The sequence below is a fragment of the Drosophila kikkawai genome, chromosome 3R (genome assembly GCF_030179895.1).
Source record: "Drosophila kikkawai strain 14028-0561.14 chromosome 3R, DkikHiC1v2, whole genome shotgun sequence".
NCBI classification, from domain to species: Eukaryota; Metazoa; Arthropoda; class Insecta; order Diptera; family Drosophilidae; genus Drosophila; species Drosophila kikkawai.
The window spans coordinates 30,458,051-30,483,614 of record NC_091731.1 but is presented as its reverse complement, the minus strand read 5'-3'; the positions used below and the strand labels follow the sequence as shown (position 1 = coordinate 30,483,614).

Genomic DNA, 25,564 nt, shown 5'->3' with positions numbered 1-25,564 from the left:
TCGGTCGTCATTTACTCTCTATATTTACTAATTATTTATTTAAAGCCCGGCTGGGGCCAAAAATAATTTACAAAATAGTATACAGAAAACAGCTACGGTTGTGTTAGGCTTCAGGTCCTTACTCGAGGTTGCCGTTCTGCAGGACCTCCGACTCGTAGCCGTCGTGCTCGCCCTGCTCCTCATCAAACTCCACTTCGTCGTCGGCCGTTGCCTCCTAAAAAATAAAAGGAAAAGTAATTAGATTAGACAGTCTAGTGATTGGTGAAGCTGTTGACGCACCTGGTACTGCTGGTACTCGGATATCAGATCGTTCATGTTGCTCTCGGCCTCTGTGAACTCCATCTCGTCCATGCCCTCGCCGGTGTACCAGTGGAGGAAGGCCTTGCGCCGGAACATGGCGGTGAACTGCTCGGAGATGCGCTTGAAGATCTCCTGGATAGCAGTTGAATTGCCAATGAATGTGGCGGACATCTTAAGGCCTCTGGGCGGGATGTCGCAGACGGCCACCTTCACGTTGTTGGGTATCCACTCGACAAAGTAGCTGCTGTTCTTGCTCTGCACGTTGAGCATCTGGGTGTCCACCTCCTTCATGGACATGGGACCTGTTAATTATTGAGTGAGCGTGAAAAAAAATGCCTTTGGGCGCGGCGGAAACTTCCTGCGCATTTATGTACATCAAAAGCCAAGTTCGCTTTGATGCGAATCCCAAAATCCCTGAATATGAAATACTAAACGGCTTCTAAGTCCTGGCAGCGCACCTTGCCACCTGGGCTGCGTTCCCGTTCCCGTTCCCGGAGAGGGAAATGGGATGCGGACACAAACAGTCCCAGGAGGTAACTAAAAAAGTTGTTTAAATTCCTTTGCTGGCATTTTTTTTCTCCTTCGTTTCCAGCACATTTTTGTGATTAATTATTTTGCAAGTATTTCTGGCAGTCAGTCGGAGACGGATCCTGCGAGAGGGAGGCTGGGGAGCTGTTTGGAGCGGAGCAGTGCAGCCCAAGTCACGTTCGGCATGATTAGTTAAGCCAGGGGCCGTGTCAGGCGGCGGTCGCAATTCCCCAATGGATCTTGAAAGTAAATTTCTAATTACGCGCGTTTTGCGAGTCATCAGTCAAAAGCAAGGGCACGGCTAACGGCAGGAGGAGGCGTCACATAAGGAATAGCAAATGAAATATTATGCGGCATACTTTTGGGCGCCGCATCGCAGTTTATTAATTTAAAAATTAGCGCGAAAAAATGCCAGCAACCTTTTGGAAAGTGGAGCGAAGGACTCGAACTTCCCTGCAGCGGGTGCGAGGGGAGCTAACAAATTTGCGCTACGTGTGCGTTGACGGATTGCAGCCTTTTTAGCCGCCAGCCAGCCGGCATTAATCATTTTTAGTGGCGGCCATAAGTAGGCCCAGTGGCTCGGCTTTGGCTAATAAAATTGTCGCCAAAGCCAAGCCCCCGGAGAGTCCAAGGTGTTGAACAGGGGCGTAGCTAGGAAATGGTCAAGGTTGGGCGCTCCAGATACAGCAGAAGTAGCTACCTCAGTTTAAAAAATACTTTAACTGTCTTAAATCCTTTAAAATGATGTCCAGAAGTATGCCAAATAATTAAAGTCCTTAATTTCGCTTAGTATAAAATGTCCTTAACATAACATTATTGAAACGTTTTTCTTCCATCCTTATTCCTTCTTTTTTTTTAGACCCCACGGCTGATAATATTCTAAAAAGGTTTAAGGAATTCTCCAATTAATTTTTAGAAAACTCCAAGTTAAAAACCACCCCCTTGGCTACGCTCCTGAAAAAGTAGCTACGTGCCTCCGGTCCCGGAAAAACAGCGGACAGGTGCGCCGCCGGGTGCCCGTGACAAAGTGACAAAGTTGGCGCGGATAAGCCGGTGCGGGGCTCCTGAATAAATGAGCGGATAGATGAATGGATTCCTGTGTTCTGGCAACGCGTGGGGATGTGTTTAGGGTTTGTTGTTAAAAAACTATTTTTCTTTTCCCACCCTTGGGGCAAACATTTCGCCTCGTCACTCACCCCGGAAGATGCAGGCCACCGTGAGGTAGCGTCCGTGCCGGGGATCGCAGGCGGTCATCATGTTCTTGGCGTCGAACATCTGCTGGGTCAGCTCGGCCACGGTCAGAGCACGGTACTGCTGAGATCCCTTGGCTGTCAGAGGAGCGAAACCGGGCATGAAGAAGTGCAGGCGCGGGAAGGGAACCATGTTCACTGCCAGCTTGCGCAGATCGGCGTTCAGCTGGCCGGGGAACCGCAGGCAAGTGGTCACGCCGGACATTGTGACCTGGTCGGGAGGGGGTATGCAATAAGATATATTATTATTAAAACCAAAACTAAAAAAATTAATAATATATATATTAGAAAAAGTCCTGTTTTGGTTGGAATTAACTTTATCCTGACAGTTTTCATCCTTCAAGTCAGTATCCACACATATATTTGTCTACTTACGGACACCAGGTGATTGAGATCCTCGTAGGTGGGCGAGCAGAGGCGCAGGCTCTGGTAGCAGATGTCATATAATGCCTCGTTGTCGATGCAGAATGTCTCATCGGTGTCCACAATGAGTTGATGTACCGACAACGTGGCGTTGTATGGCTCCACCACCACCTCGGACACCTGCCCGTTTCCGGGAGTTTGAATGCCAGGAAAGTGGATGGATTTGGGTGGAAGTGGGGAGAGGGACAAACAAAGGACGCATTAGATGGATTGACTAGATGGTACTTACGGAAACCAGATGGTTAAGATCGCCATAGGTGGGCGACGATAGCTTCAGCGTGCGGAAGCAGATGTCATAAAGAGCCTCGTTGTCAATGCAGAAGGTCTCGTCGGTGTTCTCCACCAATTGGTGGATGGAGAGCGTGGCATTGTACGGCTCCACAACGGTGTCGGACACCTGGACGCATATATGTATGCCACAATACGGTACGAATGAGAGAGCGACATGCACGAGAAGGAGCAGAGTTCGTTAATTAGCAATGCTATTAGCACAGTCAAAGGAGTGCAAGTTTTAAATTAAAGATGAATGAGATGAATGGGATTAGGTACTACATACAGAAATGTTGAGAAATATTTAGTTTAGTTTAAGTTTTGGTTGTTTAAGCCTAGATTCAAGTCTCTATACTTCTACAGGCCTACAAGCAACTGCCTCACTCACTGTCCACTTTTTTTTTTTTGGGGGCCATATGAAAGTACAATGGATGTTGGGGGCATGGACATGAAAAATGCATTCTGCCAACAGGATGCAATTCGAATGCAGTGCTAACTGAATAGCAGACCCTATTAATACGGTGTTTGCAGTGGTTCTTGCTGCAGTTGCTAATGCTATTTTGAGCCCGGAGCGGCACTCAGGCGGAGAGTTGTTGCATAAATGCAGTTGCATGTTGCACAAACATCTGGGTGCGTTCTATACCCCAGTATCCGTACACCTATACCCAGGCATGGGGTGTGTGGTGTGTGTTTCGAGTGCTGCAAATTGAAAATTATGTATAATCTTTGGCTTGCCCTCTATATTTGTGCAACCAAGATGCATTGCTCGTCGGTTGTCGGAGGCAGGTGAGGATTGGGGATGAGGAATGCGAGAGCTGGAGTATGGAGAGTGGAGGCTGGGGTAAACAAAGGGGTGGGGGCGTGGCTGGTTAAGCATGCGACAAACTTCACTCGAGCTTCGGTTTGCCGTATGCCAAGTGTGTGCACATAAATTGTGGCAATTATTTAATGGCCATAGCCCTAGAGCGATAACGTGCAGTCCCACGCACACACTTTTAGTGCAACTTTTGTACTTGGAAAAATATTTAAATAAATAAAATAAGATTCAAATTCAAGAGCTATATTATAGCGTATAAAAATTATAGATTCCAAGCCTTGTTTTCCATTTATCGCTCTACCAAAATATCATTTTCTTTTGCAATTTTTAAATCAATAAAAATAAAAATGTATTATTTATTTCTCCCTGTGCACGCACTCACACCCTAGGCACACAGGCACACCTATGTATGTCTGGCTAGGCGGTACATGCAGTTAATACTAACGAGTTATGCTCGGGCATATGCATTTTGCATTTTGTATTTGGTATTTGTTGCTGCTGGCTCCCTATTTGAACACCGCCCGGACGTAATATTTGCCAGCTCTGTGTTTGTGTGTGTGTCTGAATCCTGAATCTGGGGGATTTACGAGCATGCATTTTGATATCATTGCCGTGTCCAACAGGCAGGTGCAAATCTCGGAGCCTCCCTGGCAAACGAACTGGAACTGGACAAGTGATTCATGTTGCCTCGAAACGAGGGGCGAAGGAGGTTTGGGCAGTGAGTGATGCCCGTTAATTAATGGACGTAATTAAAAACTTTAATCAATCGCAAAAATATCTGGGAAATGCTGTTTTTTATGCCAGGATCCCTAATTATTCTCGGTGAATGCGCGCGCTGCATTTGCATAAATGACGCTTATCAAAGCGCGGCTGCGACAAAGGCTTTACACGGCTCCGATCTGATGGGCATGAAAAACTATTAAATTATATATACGCGCATATTAAAACCGCTATAACGTGACAGGCATGTGTCAGGCCAGGCCGCAATAAAATGACCGCCGAAGCCAAAACATTGCGGTGAGCCAAGCAAACCCAACACGGCCCATAAATAACGGCCCCAAAAAGCAGCAGGATAAATGTGTGTGAGGGGGGGAGGCAGAATATATTGGGGCATTTAAAGTTAAACCCGGCCAGGGGTCAGGCACTGGACGGGGCTTTGGACTGGTTCAATAGTTGACCATTGGCGTTCAGCCGTGACTGTAATAAAAGTGCAAAGTGTAAGCCTCGTGTGTGCGAGTGTGTGCTCAACTAAAAATTCCATAAAATTTATTGTGCACTTCGATATGCCAATAAGAACATTGTCAAATGTTAATTTCACGCCTCACGGACTGCTCCTCCTCCCTTGAGGCATTAAGAAACATCTCAAATTACGAATCACAATTGGTTTGATAGCAACTAAGACCTCTTGTCAATAAATTCTTGGATATTAAGTTTAGTCTTTGTACATTTTATATATTTTTCAAAACATTTTTCATTGGGTTTGGTTTATAAAATAAGGTAAACCAAATTCTACTTGTATTATTTAAAGATCAACTAGTTTATCTTTCCATCTGTACCAAGTTTTCCGTGTGTAAATATGCCTGTCTAGTGACGATATCCTTTTTTCCCTAGGACACCGCCTGCCAATAATAGTTAATGCCAAACTGCATTAATTAAATTAAACGTCAAAATATTATATTAAATACGAATAATGCAAATGAAGGCGCATCACGTGCCGCCCTCATTTACCAATATCTACAAATTCTACGTCTATATATTTCTGAACGCATGTGTAATATATGCAACTGGGTTAATTAAGCGGCAATTGAGGCGTGTCAAAAACGCTGCTAGGCATTGGAACCACCAAAAGTAAAAAAAAAAAGAAATACTGTCGCATTGGGTCGCGGCAGATGAGGTCGAGTGCCACCTTCTTGCGAGTGCGAGCCACTAAATTGCATTAAAATTGCACTGGCAATTAGGCTTTGGCCCACGGCCACTCGATGGCGGTGCTGCTAATTTCGCCTGCAAATTAATTAGAATTATTCGGACAAAGCCCGGCCAGGCGGCGCACAAAGCCGGCAATTGAATTTAGCGTATGAATTGCATAAATAAAACAACATTTGTGGCGTTCTCGCTGCACTCTGCGGCTTTCGTCTGCTAATTTGGCAAAAACGCGTGCAGGTGTAAAGCGCTTTGGGTTTGCGGGTCGGCTTACTGGCACCGTGGAATGGCCGAGATGTGTGAGTGTTACCATTTGGTTTGGCCAAACGGGGCTCTGATTTGCGACCCACTGTGCCGGGGGGCAGTAAGCTGATTTCGCTAAGCGGATTGCATTGGTCACAACCACACAATGACGAGGATCGGCGACAGGTGAGCGAAGGAGCTGATGACATGAGATGATTGCAGGAAGCGCTAGCATATAGCGTTGCTTACCTTGGGCGAAGGCACCACGGAGAATGAGTTCATGATGCGGTCCGGATATTCCTCGCGGATCTTCGAGATGAGCAGCGTGCCTAGGCCGGAACCGGTGCCACCGCCCAGCGAGTGGGCCAGCTGGAAGCCCTGCAGGCAGTCGCAACCCTCAGACTCCTTGCGAATGACCTCCAGCACGGAGTCGATCAGCTCGGCGCCCTCTGTGTAGTGGCCCTTGGCCCAGTTGTTGCCTGCGGAAAGTAAGAGAAATTAATATAACTAAGACATAAATTCCACATTAAATTATTTAGTTAAAATCTCAAATTCTCTTTATTTAATTAGGCTTTAATTTCCCGCTGCCTTCAGGCTTGACTTCGGCTCTTGGGAAATGCAAATCAAAGTTCGCGGCAAATCAACAGCAGCGGACTAACCAACATCATGCACAGCCGCTGACATGTACAAAATTAATTTTCATCGTCATCCGCAGGCCATTCTATAATTACAATCATCCTCACCATCAGCATCATTAGCTGTGCTGGGTGGTTGGGTGATAGGCAGGGTTAGTAGTGGGCCAGTAGGCCAGAGTCACCGCCCAATATTGCCTCCGGCAGTTGCAGCAGCTATAACAACAACACGGCTTAATGCATCGCAGCGGCATTTGGCTGATAAGCTCGCCTGTGATAACAGTGTTCGCTATGCTCTTGGCACTTATCAAAGCAAGGACAAAGCACTACTCCTCTGTACCACCAATATCCGGAGCTCCTGCTTTCGTTGTTGCAACCCGGAGAGGCAGCTGCAATAACTGCCGTGGCAAGGGACAAACGCGGCGGCGTTGACAACCACCACCACCATCGTCTATGTGGGATGCGAAACAAAAGCATATTATCCCGAAAGGCTACTGGGAAACAAAGGCCACGTACCAGAGGACGAACACGACATGCACCCATTATGAAGTGCAACGGAAATGCATTAGCAAAACGAAAAAAAGGGGCAACTGAATAGACTTGTGCATTCTTCGCGCATATGAAACCAATTTGAAAGTATTCTTTGTCACAGAGATTTTGGGATAGTGGTTTTTATAGACCAAGCTTTTGCAGTTATTTAATTTATTTTCTGTTTCAGAGTCTTTGTCAATGAACATTTTCGTTTTCAAGAAGGAAATTCTACTCACCGGCTCCGGACTGGCCGTAGACAAAGTTATCCGGTCGGAAGAGCTGGCCCATAGGAGACTGACGAACGGAGTCCATGGTGCCTGGCTCCAGGTCGATGAGCACCGCACGGGGCACATACTTGCCGCTGCTGGCCTCATTGTAGTAAACGTCGATCCTTTCATGCTGCAGATCCGACTCCCCGTGATAGTAGCCATTGGGATCGATGCCGTGCTCATCGGAAATGATTTCCCAGAACTGTAAGAAAGAGAAGAGTGAAATATATTTCATTTCTGTCATCTCAAGTTGATATTTTAAAGATATTTATTATTATTTTCAATAAGGTTTTTCTATTGGAAAGGATTCCGAAGTTCGTAGAAAATTATTTCCGTGAATTTCCGGAAGGGGAACCGCCACTTTAATGCCGATTCAATAATGATTTAAGTGCATAATGGATGCCAGTTGATGTATGCAAATATGCGGCGGTCGCAATGAGCGCATTTGCATATGTGTGTGTGTGCATACCGTCCGCCTCACATGACGTATGCGTGATATTTCATGACAGCGCCCGTTTGTGTGCAATGAAATTTCGCGAAACTCTTACCTACCGCGCTCCCTTGATTTTTTTCCCCTCTTTTCGGCACGGCACAGAAATATTATTTTACAATCAATGTTCCGGCTCGTTTGTGTGAGTGCTGGTGTCCCGTGTGCTGAAGTGTGTGTTATTGGATGCGTGTGTGTTTGTATTGCATTGCTTTGGCAATCAATGCATATAAATATGAGTGTCCTTTTTACATGGCTCTTGCTTTTATTGCCGCCGCCATTGAAGCTCCCGTATCTGTCGTCGATTTATGCGCGCGTGCATATGCTGCATGACCCTGCCCCTCCTGTCCTGTCCCTCCTGGCCCACGCACACACTCGCACAAGCAATCGCACCCGCAGCACCCGAGCACTTTACATGCCGTGAGCAATTTCTGTTGCATAGTTTCATGGGCGCGCAATTTTTTCCGCGCCGTGTTATTCTTTTTTTGTTGTTGTGTAACGAGCGGGAATAATTGAATCCTTTTAGGTGTTTTCATACACATATACCAGCACACACACACACAGTTATGCTATACATACATATTTCCTGACCCCCATCTCGATTCCGCTCCTCACTTGTATTTATACAAGAATTCCCTTAGCTTGCCTCGCGTTTGTTTTGTTCTTGGGTTGGCTCTTTATTTTTTATTGCACAATACGCTTGGCAAAACATTTCACGTTTGCTGCGCATATGAATTTCAAATTTTTAAAAATGTTTCAATCGCTTCCCCTGCCCGAACTTGCCTTCTCCCTCTGCTCCTCCCCTGTTTCTCCCACTCGACAGGTGTATGTGCGGGCAGGTGGGCAAGAGGCGGGCAAGCGGGGAAAATGCTAATTGTGAGAAAATCGCAATGTGCGCTCGGCCTGCCACGGCTCCCATTGATCGAAATGATTTTTAATGGACTTAAAGCCAGCCAAGGGCCATGGGTTCGTATTTTTTTTTAAATATATTCTTTACGCATGTATTCCTGCTTCACTGGCACTATTGAAGGTCGGCTGCAGATTGATTACTGAATATGAATTTTAATTAGTTACAAATGGCGGCGAAGGGAAGGGTGACTTTCCCAGTTGTCAACTTTTAAGACAACCTGTCGCGGGGTAAACATATTTGGTTTTATTCTGTCTCTGTAATGCTTTATAAATATAAATCTTTTTAGAAACCATTATTATTTAAGCACTATAAATTATTATAATTCTGTTTTATATACTAAACGAAACTAACTTATTTATAAAGCAAGTCAATGAAAAATTCCTAATTTATTAAAAATGTTATAAATATTTTTGTACAAGATTTCCTGCCAAAAATATTCCCAGAAAATGCGGACTCTAAGTTCTTTCTACCCTGTAAAAAAGGAGTTCTGAATAATGCATGACACCCGGTGTTTATGTCAAGTCCGCTTGTCAGACATTCCATCGAGCACTCGGAGGCACACTCTGCGCAGGATGCCCCCACACACATGCACATATATATAGCCATAAATAGTTAAGTGGCTTGCGTGAAGCGTTGAAGTCTTTCTCGGTGTGGGGCGAACAAAGGGGGACAAGGGTGAGCACCGGGGACTTGGCCATGTTGAAGAAAGTTGTAAAAGTTCGAAAAATTTGATAACGGCTGATTGCACACACACAAAGCGGGCTTCGGCAAATGCATGTCCTTTGTGCCGGCCCCAAAGCGTATGCTACTCCTTTTTCGCATTTCGCATTCAGAGTCTTCGAAGACGCCATGCCATGCTAATCGGAGAGCCGCATAAATGTTTGCGCTGCCAGTGCGATTGTTTGGCAAAAGTTTGCTCCTCCATTGGCTTTTAGACACGCAACAATGATAACAAGTTGCATGGCCAAAACACACACACACAGAGACAAGCAGGAAAGAATCGCTGGCCAGGAAAACTTGCCAGTAAAAGTTTGGCCCTCACATGCTGGCTTTTTGCATACATAACAAACTGGAAATATGACACTCAATTGTACGCATCGGTGGGCACTTTTGGCTTGACAATAACTTTGATTTGCATGCGCCTCCACCTTCCACGGTTTTCCCTGGAAAAACCCGCATGGGATACGGGCCCAAAGTCCCCGGTGCCTGGCACTTGTTGCCCCGTGGGGAAATTCAAATGTGTTCTCGTGCCTTCTTCTTCGAAGCCAATTGCAGATAAGCGCTTTTCCTTTGACTACTCTCGCTCCGTTTGCCAGCCGTTGGCATTGAGTGAGCAACATAATTTATTTACGCAAACTTTGCCGGTCAATCTGCCTGCCCATCATCCCTGCCCGTCATCCTGACAACAAGACATCGGCAGCGCCCACGTTTGGCAGCTTGAAGTGGGTAAAGTGACCGGAGACAGGCCATCAGCTTCCTATTTGAAGCTGAAAAGTGGAGCCAACAAGAAACAGAAAAAAAAAAGGAAAACAATTATGCTGCCTTTCATTTGCTTAAAACTTTTTACTGGCCGCGGTCAAATTGCTTAATTACAAAATTGCGTTGATGCGCGGGTCTGGCGGCAACCTGGGAGGGGAACCTGGCCAAAGTACTTGGCCAAAAAGGAAAAATGCCATGATCAAATTAAAAGTAAACAAAGAGCTGCGTGCGTTGACCAAAGCGGCGCCATTTTACGGCGCCCGCTTTTTGTTTTTTGGCCACCAAAGTCTGAAGCTCTCGAGCCCAGGACTAACTTGAAAGAAATCCAACATTAAAATTCCCAAAGCGTTTGAAAAAAAAAAGAGAACTGAAACAAAAGTCAAGTGGCTAAGACGCGATCCGCAGGAAGTTGAAAAAAACGCGCATAAATTAATTGTGGCCAGCTTTTACAGGGAGGAAAACTGCAGAAATTTATTTGATATTTGGAGATAATATTTAATAAAATTATATAACTAATACAAGAAAAACCGTAGGATAATCCCACTATTTACTATTTTAAAAAAGAATTTAGATTTACAAAGAGTTTTAATATAAATAGGAATAATAAATTGGTTTTCTTATCTATTTCAATTTAAATTCGAAGTATTTCCTACATTTAGCATACTTTTTCTCCGTGTACTTTGCCATTGTGCCCTCCTCCTTAGCCCGTGGTTATAAAAGGACATTTTAGTTTGCGTAAGACAGGGATGCGCAAAGCAACGGAAGTGCATGTCGCACCGGAAGTGAAAAACGGGCGATGGCGCGGAGAGAAAACGGAAAGGGGGTGGCAGATTGCTCGGCAGCTGCGTTTGCATACTAAATTTGATGCTGTAGCTCGCGGCTCACATAAATAATAAACAATTGCAGTAATAAATATTAAATGATGGCCAAGTTTGCCTCAAGGCGCTGAGCTTGACATGCGAAATGATTTCGTTGGAGGTCCTGATCTCCCGGCTATTAATTCATATTTCGGAAAACCTATTATCTAATTAATTTAGACATTTGTTTTTGATAGACTCTTCATTGTCGGATTTGATTTTTTTGTTCAGCAAACAAACTGACGGAAGATTTAATTAAGTGTCAGCAGTCCGAAAATAAATTTAAATAATTCATTAGAGCAATGTAAAGTTGTCTGATAGTATGCTGCCGCTTTTATTAAAATTCAATTAAAATAAATAATTAAATATCCATATATATTTTCAATATGCCTGAATATTTTGGGATAAAAAAAAAAAACATTGCAATGTGCTTCTAATTAACATTCAGTGCGTGGCTGAACGCTGTGTATGAAAATCATTAAAAGTTCAACCGCATTCGCATTAACCCGCTCCGCCCGCAGCGATTTCTTAACCCATTGCGGAACGGCGCCCGAGGAGAGACTAGAAATGCTTTCGGTTACCGGCCTTAAACTAATTATAAAATAATAAACAGGATTTCAGCGCATTTCGATCATTTGCCAATTTACAAATGTGCGACAAATCCGTGCGATTTGCGGGCAAACGCTTAAAATGCAAAGCGTGCAGCTAAGTTAATTTATTTTAATTTCGCCGAGTGAACCGAAAAATCTATTTGAATTTTTGGCATGGAGGGGGATTGCATTTGGCGTCCATTAGAGTAATGAGCTTTGGCCGGCGGTCCTGGGGGCGGTGCGTGGAGTGGATTGGGCGTGAAATAACCCTTTCAAAATAAGGGCAATAAAACTGAAAATTCGAATGCCAAAATGCTCTGGAAACTTAACGGCCGCCCATCGATGGATGACACTTTGCAGCCTGCGGCCATAAACCATTCGTTTCGATTCGATTCGGAGTGACAAAAAGAACAAAAAGGATAAATCCAACATGTACATGACATATCCCGGCGCTATATCCTTGACTGGGCAGCTGGAACTGGAGCTGGAACTGGCAATTGGCAGCTGAGCTCCATCCGTCTCCGACTGCTCAAAAATGCAATTTATGTGTGCGCAACGCAAATAACGAATTGTACCCCAAACTACGCTTAATGCTTCTTTACAGGGCGGGGCGGGGCGAAGGAGAATATTTTGTAATAACACTAAAAGGATCTTATCGACAGTTGACAGCCGCAGCAGCACTCGCATGCTGTCTTTATTGGCCAGCGTCGTTTAGGGCCATAAAACGCTTCGCAACGGACTGAGGACTGAGGCCATAGCCTGCTTTTCGGAGCGAGTCCTGCGAAAGAGGACGCTCCATTCGGCGGCATAATTAGACTCACGTAGCCATTGCGAATGAAGCAATTGGCGATGCAGCTGCAATTTATGGCCCGGCATGCGCATGGACTCATATATGGTAAGGCAGCCTCCATCCGGGCAGCACGTGTGAATTTCGAGGCGAGTTCGGTTCGCCAGAAAAATGCAATTTTTCCCTCTGTAAATTACCCTTTGTACACACATGCATGTCGGCTGAATTTGCAATTGCATTTATCGTCAAGTGCACCAATTTAAATGTGGCCACTAATTGTCATTATCAGTGCGTTGCGTGGCGTTCCGTTCCGTTCGCTTGGTAGTATTTTCCCATCAATTTTGTTGTATGTTTTTCTTTTTTTTATTGTAGCTGGTAGCTGCTGCACTCTGTTGTTTATGTTGTGTTTTTATTTTTATATTTTCTTAATTGCCTGCAGCATTAAAGTGCGTAATGACCTTTCGGTCATTTGCAAAATTCAAGATGCCCTGCAACACTGCACGATACTAATTTAATCAGCGGAGGGGCGCAGAGCGGGGCAATAGGACCAAGGCTTGGCCAAAGACCGTTGTCTGGCAAGGATATGCAAATGTTTGTTCATTAGTATTGGTCATTCGGCTTATTGTGTGGTCCCGCCTGTGTGCGTATGCGCACACCACCACTGCCACACACACACACGGGTCGGCAAGGACAACGATGACGCAGTCTAAGTGCAACATCAAATAGCTTATAATTAAAATTTCCATAACTCATACGCACTGTTGGCGGCGGCTAGCGCGGGTGGAAATTAAATAATTAACCATTAGGTAAGAGGTAATAAGCTAAGAAGGAATTAAAAATAATATTATTATAATTCTTGGATATTTGAAAAGTATCCACTGAGATAAAGGCAAGGCCACCATACTGCATATAGTCCAGCCCTTTTGGGGCAACTTCTTAAGCTACCCTCGCCTTTGGTAAATAGCCCAACAATTGCTTACAGGGGTTAACCATCTGATGGCATCTGTTGCCTCGTTTTTCCTTCCTGCCGATATCAATGTCCCAGTAAATACATATATATATATTCACGTTTAATTGTAGGTGTGTCAACGGTGCGTATGGCTTCATTTAAACGCACACAGGGGCATGGCATGTGGCGGCTAACAAACAATTTCAATTGAGATTTCAATAATTGTCGATTTAGATATGTAAATATTTATTGTATATTTCGTTGGTCGAACTGCTATTGACTTAACTAATGTGCGCATCGTGCGTCTGTGTCGGTGTCTGTGGATGTGTGTGTTTGCTCCTGCTGTTGTTGTTGTTTTTGTTATATGCACGTCTGGGTGTATGGCGTTAGGTGTGTGTGCGTGTGTGTGCCCACCATGGTTTCAATTGTTTGCTACTCCGTGGTCAAAACGAGGCAAACATGGCCCGAATCAGATTTGATTTGGGCCCAGGTGTCGCTCTAATGCCAATGCTGTCGGTGGTGATGGAAAATACAATGTTCCATCCATCAGGTTAATTCTGGTATTCAATTTTCTTGGGTTTAGCTTGTATTTGAGTTAATTTTTAGGTTAATACATGGTTGATATAAAATATATTTGGAATTACTTTACATTTAAATATATTTTGTATATATAACTTATAACAGAATAAACCCCTGGATATATCCCTCCTTAGTCAAGATTCACAATAATTACCCTTCTTAGGGTTACAATTTTATCTCTAATTTATTCCCGATTGTAAGCTGTTTATTATTTATATTCCTTACAATATTAAGTTCATAATAGATTATTAAATATTTTGTAGTTAAATCTTTGGTGCAGTTTCCACTAGCTAACTAAAATATTTACTACGTTTTTGTAATTTAAAAAAGTTTAGGAGAAATATTTCATTGATAGATGGCTACAGTGGAGTCAATTCTTTGGCTCCATCGGCCAAAGGGTTGCAATAATATTTGCTAATGGCCACTGTTTGGGGAGCAGCCTCCTCCGCCGTGTGTTTTACGGCTGTGCCATGCATATAAACGAGCAGCACTTGCACTCCATCATTTCGGGCCGTTGGCCTGGAGCAAAGAGGGTAATAATAATAATATTTATATGGTAAGCGATATGAAGTTCATGGCTTGAAGAACACTTTGGCAACAGCTAAATAAATAAACAGTGTCAGGCAAACACACACCATATATCGTATAGGCGCACAAACATTTTTGTTACCTCGGGTGGGAGCCCATGTGGTGTTAAACGGCAAGTGGTTTCCCCAACCACCTGGCGAGGTGAGGGAGCATCTGAGCCCCCATTCCGAAGGTGGAGATAACATTTTCAAGGGAATATGGAATATCTCTAAACAAAAATGCAGCAATTAATTGCCAAACGCAATCTGCATTGCAAAAACCAGCAGGTTTTTTACCTTTACACATTTTTCTTTTTTTTCTTTTACAGTTTGCTGCAATATGTACCAACGTTTTTCCAACCAGCCAACATTATTTTTTATGATCTGCTGTGTTTGAGGTCTGGCTTTATTAAGTGCTGGTCAATAGATTCACTGTGGGTTATTAATGACTATAATAGCATTACTTTTTGTTGTTTTCTCAAGTGGCGGCGCTTCACTATCAAAATAATTCACATGTTTTTTACAAACAAACGGGCCGGGCATTTAATGATTGCAAAATGCTATGAAACCGATAAAAGGACAACGGATAAAGAACTGAACAAACTTTCGCGCCATTAATCAATTTCGATCTCTCGCTCTAACCGCATCTACTAGTTGGGCATCCCTGACCCGCTGGCCGTGTGCATTTGCTGATAACACTTGGTCATTTTGCGGCAATATCCTATAACGATTTTTATGATTCAACAATGGAATTAATTTTTATTACGACCAAGCGTGAATTTCCCTTTGACCATTTGATCGGCCGGGATGCCAATGCAAACTTTTTACATCTCGCTGTTCCACTCGCCGCGAACTGTTTTATTTTTCATTTTAATTGCCATTTGGAAGCGAAATGCCTGGTAATATATGTGCGGGCATAAAAAATCCAATTAATACTGTTTGTCAAATAAGCCCGAAATGAAATACAATATAAGGCAAATGCAAATACGGTCAAATTGAAATGCTTGCATGTAAAATGCAAAAACATGCTGCCGGCTGTCTGGGCGAGTTTTAGGCCAGGATTCACTCGAAACCTAATACACTCCAGAGAAACGAGCATAATTGAATCGAAATCGGACGTTGCAAGAATTAAAAAATAATTGCACTACTCCGAAGCTCTCGAAAATATTTGGATTAATTTCGTTGCACTAACTTGATAGACCACAAATCGAAATTATGCCATAAAATGTGTCGGTGTGTGTGTGCACAATTCTGGCAAATGTGTTGATCTAGCCGAAAACCGAAAACCCGGATTGTTGATTCTGATTTGGCCCGCATTTAGGCTAAGTTATTCGTTCATTTGCGGTTTTGTTCCGCCTGAAATATCGCTTTTCTTTTGGCGAACCATTTTTCCCGCTACCTGTCATAAATTATAAAACCGATGTTAATCTTTCAAGGACGGGACGACGGACAAATGTTTGTCCAAATAAATGCAAACAAATGCTATTTGAGCGTGGATTTCACAGGAACACACATAAATGATAAATATTTTGACCACATTGGGTTTTAATGAGGTTTGGTGCACTCGCTTTCGTTATTTTTCGGAAATATTTGATACAGTTATTGGGGGTATAGTCAGTTATAGATAAAACATATACATGAACTTAGTCTAAATATCAAAGAATTCTTAGGTAAAGTCGTTATCCTTACAGGGTTCAAAAATTCCAGGAATTTGTTGCAGCAAAAACAAGTTTATTATACATTTTCCCATTTCAAAAACCCTTAAAATTCGCTTCTCTTTGATTACGAATCCTGCAAGAGTATAAATAAATTCGTTGTACGAAGCATCCTTTTTGTTTTGTTTATTTAGGCAAACCATTTCGTGTTTTTCGGTCGCACAATTAGTCAACGCAATTTGCGTAAATAAAATAAAACGAGGCAAAATGAATCGAAACAGAACACGTGCGAAGCAGCGCAAAACCAATCTTGATTATTGTTATTTTCGCGAGTTGTATTTTTGGCTTAATTATGTTTCGCTTTGCCATAAATTTGCTGGCATTTTGCGGTTAATATCTGCCGGCCAAATGCTTTATCTGCCGGCTTTCCCCAAAGCCCACGGCGTGTGTAAAATTCCGTAGCCTGCTTATCGGCAAGACAGCAATTTGTAGCTCTGTAGTCGGCAAATCCAATTGCATAAATAATTTCGCTGGCTGCCGAGGACTTCGGGCGCTTCCCCATAAAACGCACTGGTGAATGTTGCTTTATTGTATTATTAATTTTTTTTTTTTTATTCGTAAATACCAGATTACAACAGTGCAACATATTTCATGGCGGCCGCTATCTGCCGGAGTGCACAGCTCGTTGGCAGTGTAATGCGCAATAATTACAATTTGCGGCTTGCAATTTCAATAATATAAAATTACCAAAGTAATTGAAAAACTGCAGAAAAAAAAGCGAACGAAAAATGTGTAAGAGCAAAACAATTGCTCGAATAACAATGGTAATGAAACATATGCAGCCTCTGCCTCTGCCGCTGCCTGGGCCCACCTTGTCCTGGCAATCCAACTCCACTTACCATATGCAATTTGCACTTTTCCCGGAGACTGGCAGGCCGAATGGGGAAGGTTGGATGGCGGCGTTAAGAGCAGCATGAGAAATTAATGAGCAAACGAGCGGAATGCTTTTTAAAAGTGTTAAATAAATAACAAATGGCCATTTGCCGGACTCCCCACATGGCCATTGTTGTTGGCCTGGTCAACCTGTCTGCTCGGTGGAAGCAAGCGGCTTACAGGTGCCCATAGGTGCGGTGCCCTGGTGCGAAAGGCAGAAGCAACACTTGCTCTCAGTTTAGTTAGGTTCGGGGAATCTTAAAGGAGAACAGACACCAAAGACTGAAATTCAGGCTTTAAGTCAAGTTTGATTTATCAGCTTCAAATTGTACATTTTCTTTTAAATATTTTCTAAAATAAGTAAGTATTTATATCGATTCATTCCATATTTATATATATCATTACATTTCCTTTAAGGAAAAAAGCTGGTGGATGGTATGACAATATGGCACCGATGGTGTTATGTCTTTATCGCTGTGTGGTATTTTCTCTGCACGTTTCCCTAATATTTATGCGCAGTTTCTTTTTTTGTGATTTCCCCTTTTGTTCATCAATTTGCGTGCACATGTTCAAAGCAAAGCGTAACGGAGCAAAAATATATACATAAATAAGTAATTTTTATATTCCATCAAGCCAGGAGCAGTGAGAAGGCCCTGGAATGGGAATCGCTGTGTGCGAGAGGGTATGAGTGCGGAAAATATTTATAAAAATTCCCTTTTGTTTATTTATAATCAGTTTGTGCAGCGGAGCGCTGGCTGTGCCCTTCCACCTGCCAGACCCTCCTTCGGATCGCGGGTTATCCGCCACGCCCCTAGCTCCATCGCCCTCTCCTATTTTCTATTGCATACAGCTAGGCGCAAGGTTGCTGGGAGCTAGCAGCTGCAAAGAGATTGTATATATGTGTGTGTGTGTGTGCGGCTCATTTGGTATGCATAAACGCATTTTTATGTAAATTGAAAAATATTTCGTTGGCGAAAAAAAATGGGATATTTCTCCCTTGGCCCTCTTGCTTCGTTTTCGCCCACGGAATTTCCCCTTTTCGATTCTTTTTCGCACATGGCTTATTGCATGTTGAGGTAATTGCTGACCATGCCAACCCTCGGATAGAGGCTGTTGAATATCGGATTCCTATCGGCACATATATGCCCTTGCCAATTGCTAATCAACGGCTTCGAACAGAGCCATGAACTGAGTACATTAAATCTGATTACTGGAGACGGAGCTGTGGGCACGCGATCGCTGGTTCCGCCAATTTGCATGTGGAGCAGGTGCAGGAATTGAATTTAATTGTGTGCGATATGGGAGCTGGTAGTCAGGTGTAAACAATACCAGGAGAGTGGTGCCACCACAAGCATCTGCACTCGAAGAATCAGCTAAATCAAGTTTAAATTTGATTGATAAATTAGGTCGTATTTAATTTATTCCTTTTAAAAACATTCTAAAAGCATTTTATGATTTGAAATAATATTTATAATATATCTTTAATATTAGGTATACCAGCAATATTTCATTATTTTCCGGCACTTCAATATATTTACAAGAAGAAATACATTTAAACCACAAAAATATAGAATATTATAACTGTATAAATATGAAATAATCGAAAAATTCTATTCCAACTGTACGCCACAATTGAATTCCTTGCTGAATCGCTGAAATGAAGATGCCAACTAAGTTATCAGTTTCTTGTTTTTCCAGCTCCGCCCATCAATATCCGTGTATGCGGTGGTGCCACCTGGAAATTGCATTTGCATATCACCCATGACGTGCCGTAAGGTAATCCAAGGATTTCCCAGTTGTCCGCTCAATATCGGGTAACCGTAAAGATATTAGGGCTGCAATAGCTGCCATCGATAATTCAATTTTGTGCATTATTTTGGCGCTGCTCGATGATGCCCTGCTGCCATTATGTGCTAAGCAAATGCATCCTGAGGCGAAACACCGGAGCACGGGCTCAAAGGAGTCGCTGCAGCCACGTTGGCCTGGCTTATTCCACTCTTTAATTTTATTGTCTGCAGCTTGGCTTTCTCAGCACTCTCTTCTCTTCTCGTCTCTTTTCTTTTCCACGCTACACTCGTCTATAAATTTCATCCGCACTTTCCCCGCCACGCTGGCTCAACGCTTTTCCTCCGTCTTTATGCCATGCCGTAAATAGATTTTCCTTGTTATTGTTCACAAAATGATTTAGGGAAAATTAGGTTTATGTAAATAATGAAAAAAGAAAACGAACTCACGCTGCAGGCCAAAATATCCTTGGATAGATGCCTTTGCCTGGCTGCCATACATACATATGTGATCAATTTCGGGTGTTGTGTGTTGGCAAAGGCAAGCCGGAAGACGCTGTTTGCGGATATCTTACAAAAATTAAACCCAACAACGTCTACGTACGCAAAGTGCCAAGTTTAAGAAAATGGATAAGAGTGTGCAGCAGCATGGCCGATTGGATTATGCATAATTTAATGAAAACATTATGTTTTCAATGGCTTTTCTAAATAAATCCACATATGCCTTTGCTTCGACTAAATTCAAAGCTCTGTTTTTATAATCACAATCCTTTTTATTCGAGGGCCATTCATGTGTGAATAAGCTCTGTTTTTAATGTGTAATCAATCTGTTCGATTTTTTTGTTGTACATATTGGCCTTTATCAGCAGAGCAATTAGTTTTGAAAATTTATTTAAAAATCGCACACACTATTTACGCTATTGTGCTCACATTTTACTACAACGTAGGCAGTTTTGCATATTTATTATTTGTTTATTCTGGGCTGTGACAATAATTCATACTGACAGCCAATTAATCAGAAAAGGACATTCAATTAAGGCACAAAATCGTGTTGTGTAAAAAAGCGCATGAATAGGACAGGCAACAAAATATGTTCGCTATTATTATTTCAAATTTAATGCACCAACAAACAAGTTTTATGCAATCGATAAAGATTCGATAAGCGGCAAATTGCATAAATAATCGTATGTTATTTTTTTTTTTAGATTCACAAAGGACCGCAACAATGGCGACAAAATATGGATGTAATAATGCCAGGGTTCGGGGGCGTAATGGGCGTATAAAATCGGATGGGATTGGCCTGGGCTTTATCCCCGAAAAGTGCGTTCTAATTAACTCAAAAGGCGCTGTAGAAAAACACGCGAAAAAGTGCTTCAAAATATGTGCGGATGTGTTTACATAAAACCCGAGTGGAAAAGCGTGTAAAACGGCGAAAAGAGAAACGGAACGGAGAAAACTGTGCTGGGAAACGCAGGGAAAAAGACACAAAACAGAAAAAAAACGAGGAAAAATCTGTGTCAAACGTCAACGACTTTTTGTTGCTACTGCTGATGATTATGTTGTTGATGTTTCTGGCTTGTCATGACGCGGCAAATTGTGCGAGTTAATGTTAATGCGCTGAATTAGCTTAGAATGGGCAGCGAGTTTGGTGCGGATTTACAGCAATGTTTGCATTCCGGCTTTTCTAATTGCCAGCAAACATGCTTACCGCCCTGTTCACCCGCTCTAAGTATATTCAAAATGCTGCATGAAATAGTTGAGCGCAGTATGTAATTGCTATTTTCGGCCCTGGCCGTATCAGTTCTCCCGCTGTCAGGTACTTATGTTCAAAGTTTTGTAAACAAGTTCACTGATTAGACCCCATAAGTTGCTCCGATAGCGGGAAACACACATAAGCCCGGCAGTTTGTCTTAGTCAGCCGTGAGTCAGTTGCTCTTCCTTCTGCTAGATATGTGCACTACAGATATTATTTACAAGCCCTGTCCGTGGTAATTACAAATACCAACGGAGAACTCTATAAGTCGGTCGGACAGGTTTCTAGATCGCTGTAAGATCAGTCAACTGTACGAGGGCAAACATAAAACATTAAGGGCCCATGAAAAGTACGAGTACGATCCGAAACCAGTTGGGGAACAATAAAAACGTTCGGAAGACGGAAGCTTCAAAGAGACCTTCGAGCTAGTTTCGAAATACATTTCTGTACAGTCTTCCACAACTTCCCGCCAAAAATACTTGGCTCACGGATAGGATTACTTAAACGGTTCAAGATCTACATAGGTGCACAGAAAGAAATTATGTTACTATTTAGTGTTATCAGTTCTAAATGCTTATCCCATTGTTATATTGAAAACGAAATACTCCTCTATGCTAAATTACGATTTAATATATCATAATATTTTGTTTACAGCTTTCTTATAGTTTTATAAGCTTTTTAGTCCAATACTGATTATTATGAAAATAATTAATAATTAATTTTAAATTATTATTAAATAATATTAAATTGTATTAAATGTATTTTTAGTTTTCTCTAACTAAATAATTAATTCGTATCAGTTAAATTTAAGACCAACAAATTTTTAAAAGAATTTCAACAATTCAGTGCGAAATACCGCAGTGTTATTTGCCTTAGCGGCCTGATCACAAGCTCCTAACTAAGCGCTAAGCTAATTGTTTACACCTGACCAAGGTAGCTTCGCTGGGTTTCCAAGCGAATTTCAGACCTTAATTGGCTGTGATATGCTCCGAGTCCAAGGTAATTTGAATGAGATATTTCGACCGAGCTGATATTCGTATCTTGGCAGCGATAAGATACAGGGAACCGGCGAAGCTCGTCAGGTTTCTTTTATATTTTGCAGTTCTATAGTTTCCCGAACTAACGGCATAATCTTTACCCGGCCCCACCACCCCCCATTTTAATTGGCCCAAGAGGAAAACACATAAAGAGCGGAGAGGCGCACAGCGATAAAGACACCGAGAGAGAGAGAGAGAGGGAAAACGAGGAGGAGAGCGCGATTTATAGTCGCTGCTCGTTTTCACTATGTTTTATAATTAAACATGTGAGGTTAGGATAGCGAAAAAATAAATAGAAAATGGAGCAGAGGTGCGCGATGCGGGCACCAACTGAATATTAATTATACGCACCTTTGAACCGATCTGGTTGCCGCACTGGCCCGCCTGCAGATGTACGATTTCCCTCATTTTGAGAACGCTCTTCTGGACCTCGTTACCGGAATGGGGATTGGAATTGGAATCAATTGACTGCAATGACGCTCTCACGCACTATCAGCAATTTTCGGTCACTATATTAAACCGAATCTGAGTCGCAAACACAAGCACACGAACGCACTGGTTTCGGATCGGATCGGATTGGATCCGGAGAAGAGTTAGAAGAAAGCCTCGGGAGCGGAGCGAAACTGAAACTGAACGGAACGATCGACGCGCGCTCGCTTCGGGAATCCAACGTGAACTGAGTGCCCGGCGAGCGACCCGTTGTGGCATTAGTGTCTCTATTGACAAAAGGGGGCGGCATTAGTTGCCCCACTCAGAGAAATGGAGCTAAGGTAATTAGTAAATATATCAAGATTAAATTTGTTACAATTTTTGTTTATCTGGAAAACCTATAAATCTAGAAATCAAAAAGACAGAATAAGGTGAAATGTAAGAAATCCATTGTTGAATTTCTAAATTATGTCAAAAGACTCATTTTACTTTATTTAAAACACTTTATTTACAATCAAAGATATAATTTAATATCTTTTAGAAATATATATATTATATTTACAATTAAAAAAAATGTAAATACATTTTACATACATTTTTACCTGCCAACCTATTCTTCAAATGTTCCCCCCTACAATTATTTAATTGCCCTTATTTTTTAAGTGCAGAGAGCGCCAAGTGAAGAATGAAGAGCGTAGCATGGAGAGTGTAGAATCGAGGTGGTGGGGCATGCAATAGTTTTGAAATAAAAATTCTGCCGGCGACCGCTGAGAGCAAGGTGAGACTTGTGTGTCACACACACAACGCGATGTTTTCCCTGGCCGCATGTTTTTGTTGTCTCTTCTGTTTTCTACATTCTTCGTTCTTTAGTTCCCTTTCTTCTGACGCTTGCCGGTGGCGTCGGAGGCGCCAACGCTGCACTTTTCGCTCTCCCCCCACGCTTGGCTGACCAAATAAGAGAGTGGGGGAGGAGAACGCCGAAGAGGGCAGCCCCAACGAAAGAGAGAAAGAGCGAAGCCCACAACACGTGAGTTTAAGGTGCAGAGAGGTGCACTTTCTACATTCTACACCAGAAGAACAGGTTGTAGAATTATAATTGACATATGCTATGTACGTAAAAAGGAAGAGCTTTTTTTTACACTATTCCTGTGCCATTATAACAATTTGATATTATTTATTATATTATTTTAGGTTGTCAGAAATTGAGAAATGTTAACTTAGTTATAGCCCATTTCCTTGATAGTGCTTTTGATGAACTTGGCATAGTAGCGAACGCTCATGAAGACGTCGGGTTTCTGGTTGTCGCCGCACTTCCACGTCCATGTACTAATGCCACACACCTCACCCCGCCATATGAGAGGTCCACCGGAGTCGCCGGAGCACAGGGTCCGATGGTTGTAGGCGCCGGCGCACAGGACGTTCGGAGGCATCTTGCGTTCTAGCTTCTTCTCGCAATCCTTATGCTCTACGATCGGAATTCGCATGGTGCGCAGGTAGTTCCGTTCGCCGGGTTCCGTACTTTTTCCGTCGGTGCCCCAGCCGGCCACAGTGACTGTGTCGACGTTATACAGCGGATATTGGCATAGCTTGGCGTAGCCAATGCTACGGCCCTTCAGCGGAAACCGAGTCTTGACCACGGCAATGTCGGCGATAAACTTTTTCTTCTTGAAGGCTGGATGCAATCGCACCTCCACCATTCCGTTCTTCCTTATCGATTGGGAACTGGCGTTAAATTCGGCGGTCATTCCGGCCACTACATGGAACTCGGACTGGTCCATATTCTCGAAGCAGTGTGCCGCCGTGATAAGGTGTCGTGTGGTTAGCAGAGTTCCCGTGCAGACGAGTTTGGTTTTGTAGAAGATCTGAACGCCAAATCCACCGATAATGCCATTTGCTGTAGATTTACCATTGTAGATCCTGGGCTGAATCTTCGGATCGGACTCCTCAGCCCCTATCCCAGACGAGGACATCAGGATGAGTGAGACGAAGAGCGACCAGTTAGATGGCATTGTTACGAATAACTGGAGGAACAGCTTGGAATAATTATGATTTAATATTTTTCGCCTTTGCCTTGAAATTGATTCGTTTCATTTAAATTCTTAACAGTGACTTACAAAATGGAATTTATAAACAAACTATAGTATCAAAATAAGAGTTTAGGAATAAATAATGTAAATATTCCTTTTCCTTTTAACCCGTAATATTTAAAGATACATTTCCTGTATTTTCAGTTACCTAAAATTATCTTTCTCACATCAATACCCAATCGATTTTCCATTCAAATCTTAAGTTTCTTAAAATAGTACTTTTCAACAAAAGACAAACGAATTTTACTCGTCGTAAAGTTTGGATTCAAGGCGTTGAAGGACTTGGCTTTTCATGAAGCAGTTCCACTGGCCAATGGGAACGGGGCCATGACAGCGGCGTCGCCGAGTCGATTACGCGAGGAGTTCTCTGTGTGAGTGGAAAATTTAACCCATTTTCCTTTGAGGATTCCCATTGGTCTTTTTGTGGAATCGCGGCACGTTTTGTTGCCAGTACATTTGCGGTTATATGCTCATTGCAAGCACACACGCACACCCGGACATATTTATGTGTGTGTGTGTGCGTGCGGCTCTTGCCAAATTGTCGATTTTATTATTTGTGTTTATATGATTTTTCAGCTGTTCTGCATTTTAAAGGAAACCGGAAAATAGATAGGAAGATAGAGGCAGAGAGGCGGAGGACTGAAGGGGTTTTCTCTTCGTAGCATGCGAGGCGCGTCTTCAACCTCATTTCTTATTATAATGTGAAAAATATCCTTTTACAAATTCAAAACGTTGAAATGTGTGATTTCTTTTGTTGCCGATTTTAACTGCCAGATAGAGAGATACTATGGCTGCACTGAAATAAAGGCTATCTTCAGAGAAGGTAATTTAAGAAAATATTTAATTAAATTTTGGCTTTCATTTATTTTGATTAATCTGAGATTTATCAACCAAATGTAGATAAGAGTTGAAGGATTTATCTAAAGATAATAGATTTTACAAAATAATTCATTAATTTAATATCAATGACAATGCTAGTCAAAAATGAAAGGATCTTTGAGATCCGCAACTTAGAAATACAGAATTTATAAAATACTTAAAAATCTATAATATATCATTTCTTTTTCAGTGTATTTTTGCATGTCTAGTGTACGTGCAGTGTATCTGTGTGTGTTTATTTGACCCGTGTGTATTGGTGTTGAGCTGTTCCGCTCAGAACTGTCCGGATCACGTCCGTTTTGCCGCTTACGGAAACGTTTCGCATGTAGTTTACGGAGCAACTCCGCCCAGTGAGATATTCATCTTTCTCTATTGAAATATTCGGCGCATCACTGGGTGGCAATTTTCAAAAATTTTCGGCTGCAAACTCATCGCTGTCACTTGCTGGATGAGGCTCTATAAATTGCCTTTCCGTTTAACTCCCTCCATGGTCCTCTGGTACTATTTGCATGTAAAACTCAAGAAGAACTCTTGAAATCACAGATTATCAATGACCAAATATTCTTTGAGTAAGCATTGAACTGCTATCAAAGTTTCTGTCATATTTATGCTGTTATTTA

The 25,564-nt window shown here is 42.5% G+C and overlaps 2 protein-coding genes across 2 annotated transcripts; both read right to left on the bottom strand.

Annotated features, from left to right (window-relative positions):
• On the bottom strand, positions 1-22,221 carry betaTub97EF (beta-Tubulin at 97EF). The gene is made up of 7 exons (XM_017171238.3): positions 21,901-22,221; positions 7,151-7,385; positions 6,001-6,230; positions 2,731-2,898; positions 2,025-2,289; positions 280-602; positions 1-214 (listed from the first exon to the last, which is right to left on the bottom strand). Exons 1-7 carry the CDS (start codon positions 21,955-21,957, stop codon positions 119-121), a joined length of 1,374 nt encoding a protein of 457 aa, XP_017026727.1. The 5' UTR covers positions 21,958-22,221; the 3' UTR covers positions 1-118.
• A 906-nt stretch (positions 22,222-23,127) lies between these two features.
• Positions 23,128-23,994, bottom strand: LOC108077661 (seminase). The gene has a single exon (XM_017171080.3). The coding sequence runs from the start codon at positions 23,985-23,987 to the stop codon at positions 23,196-23,198; it is 792 nt and encodes a 263-aa protein (XP_017026569.2). The 5' UTR covers positions 23,988-23,994; the 3' UTR covers positions 23,128-23,195.
• Positions 23,995-25,564: the final 1,570 nt, after the last annotated feature.

What these genes read in the sequence shown, in the direction of transcription:
- betaTub97EF (XM_017171238.3), bottom strand. Translation starts at nt 21,957, where the DNA reads ATGAGGGAAATCGTACATCTGCAGGCGGGCCAGTGCGGCAACCAGATC. An exon ending in CCGTGGTGCCTTCGCCCAAG is followed by an intron (nt 2,899 to 6,000) that starts GTAAGCAACGCT and finishes ATATGCGTCCAG; the next exon opens with GTGTCCGACACCGTTGTGGA. An exon ending in CCGAGTACCAGCAGTACCAG is followed by an intron (nt 215 to 279) that starts GTGCGTCAACAG and finishes TTTATTTTTTAG; the next exon opens with GAGGCAACGGCCGACGACGA.
- LOC108077661 (XM_017171080.3), bottom strand. Translation starts at nt 23,987, where the DNA reads ATGCCATCTAACTGGTCGCTCTTCGTCTCACTCATCCTGATGTCCTCG.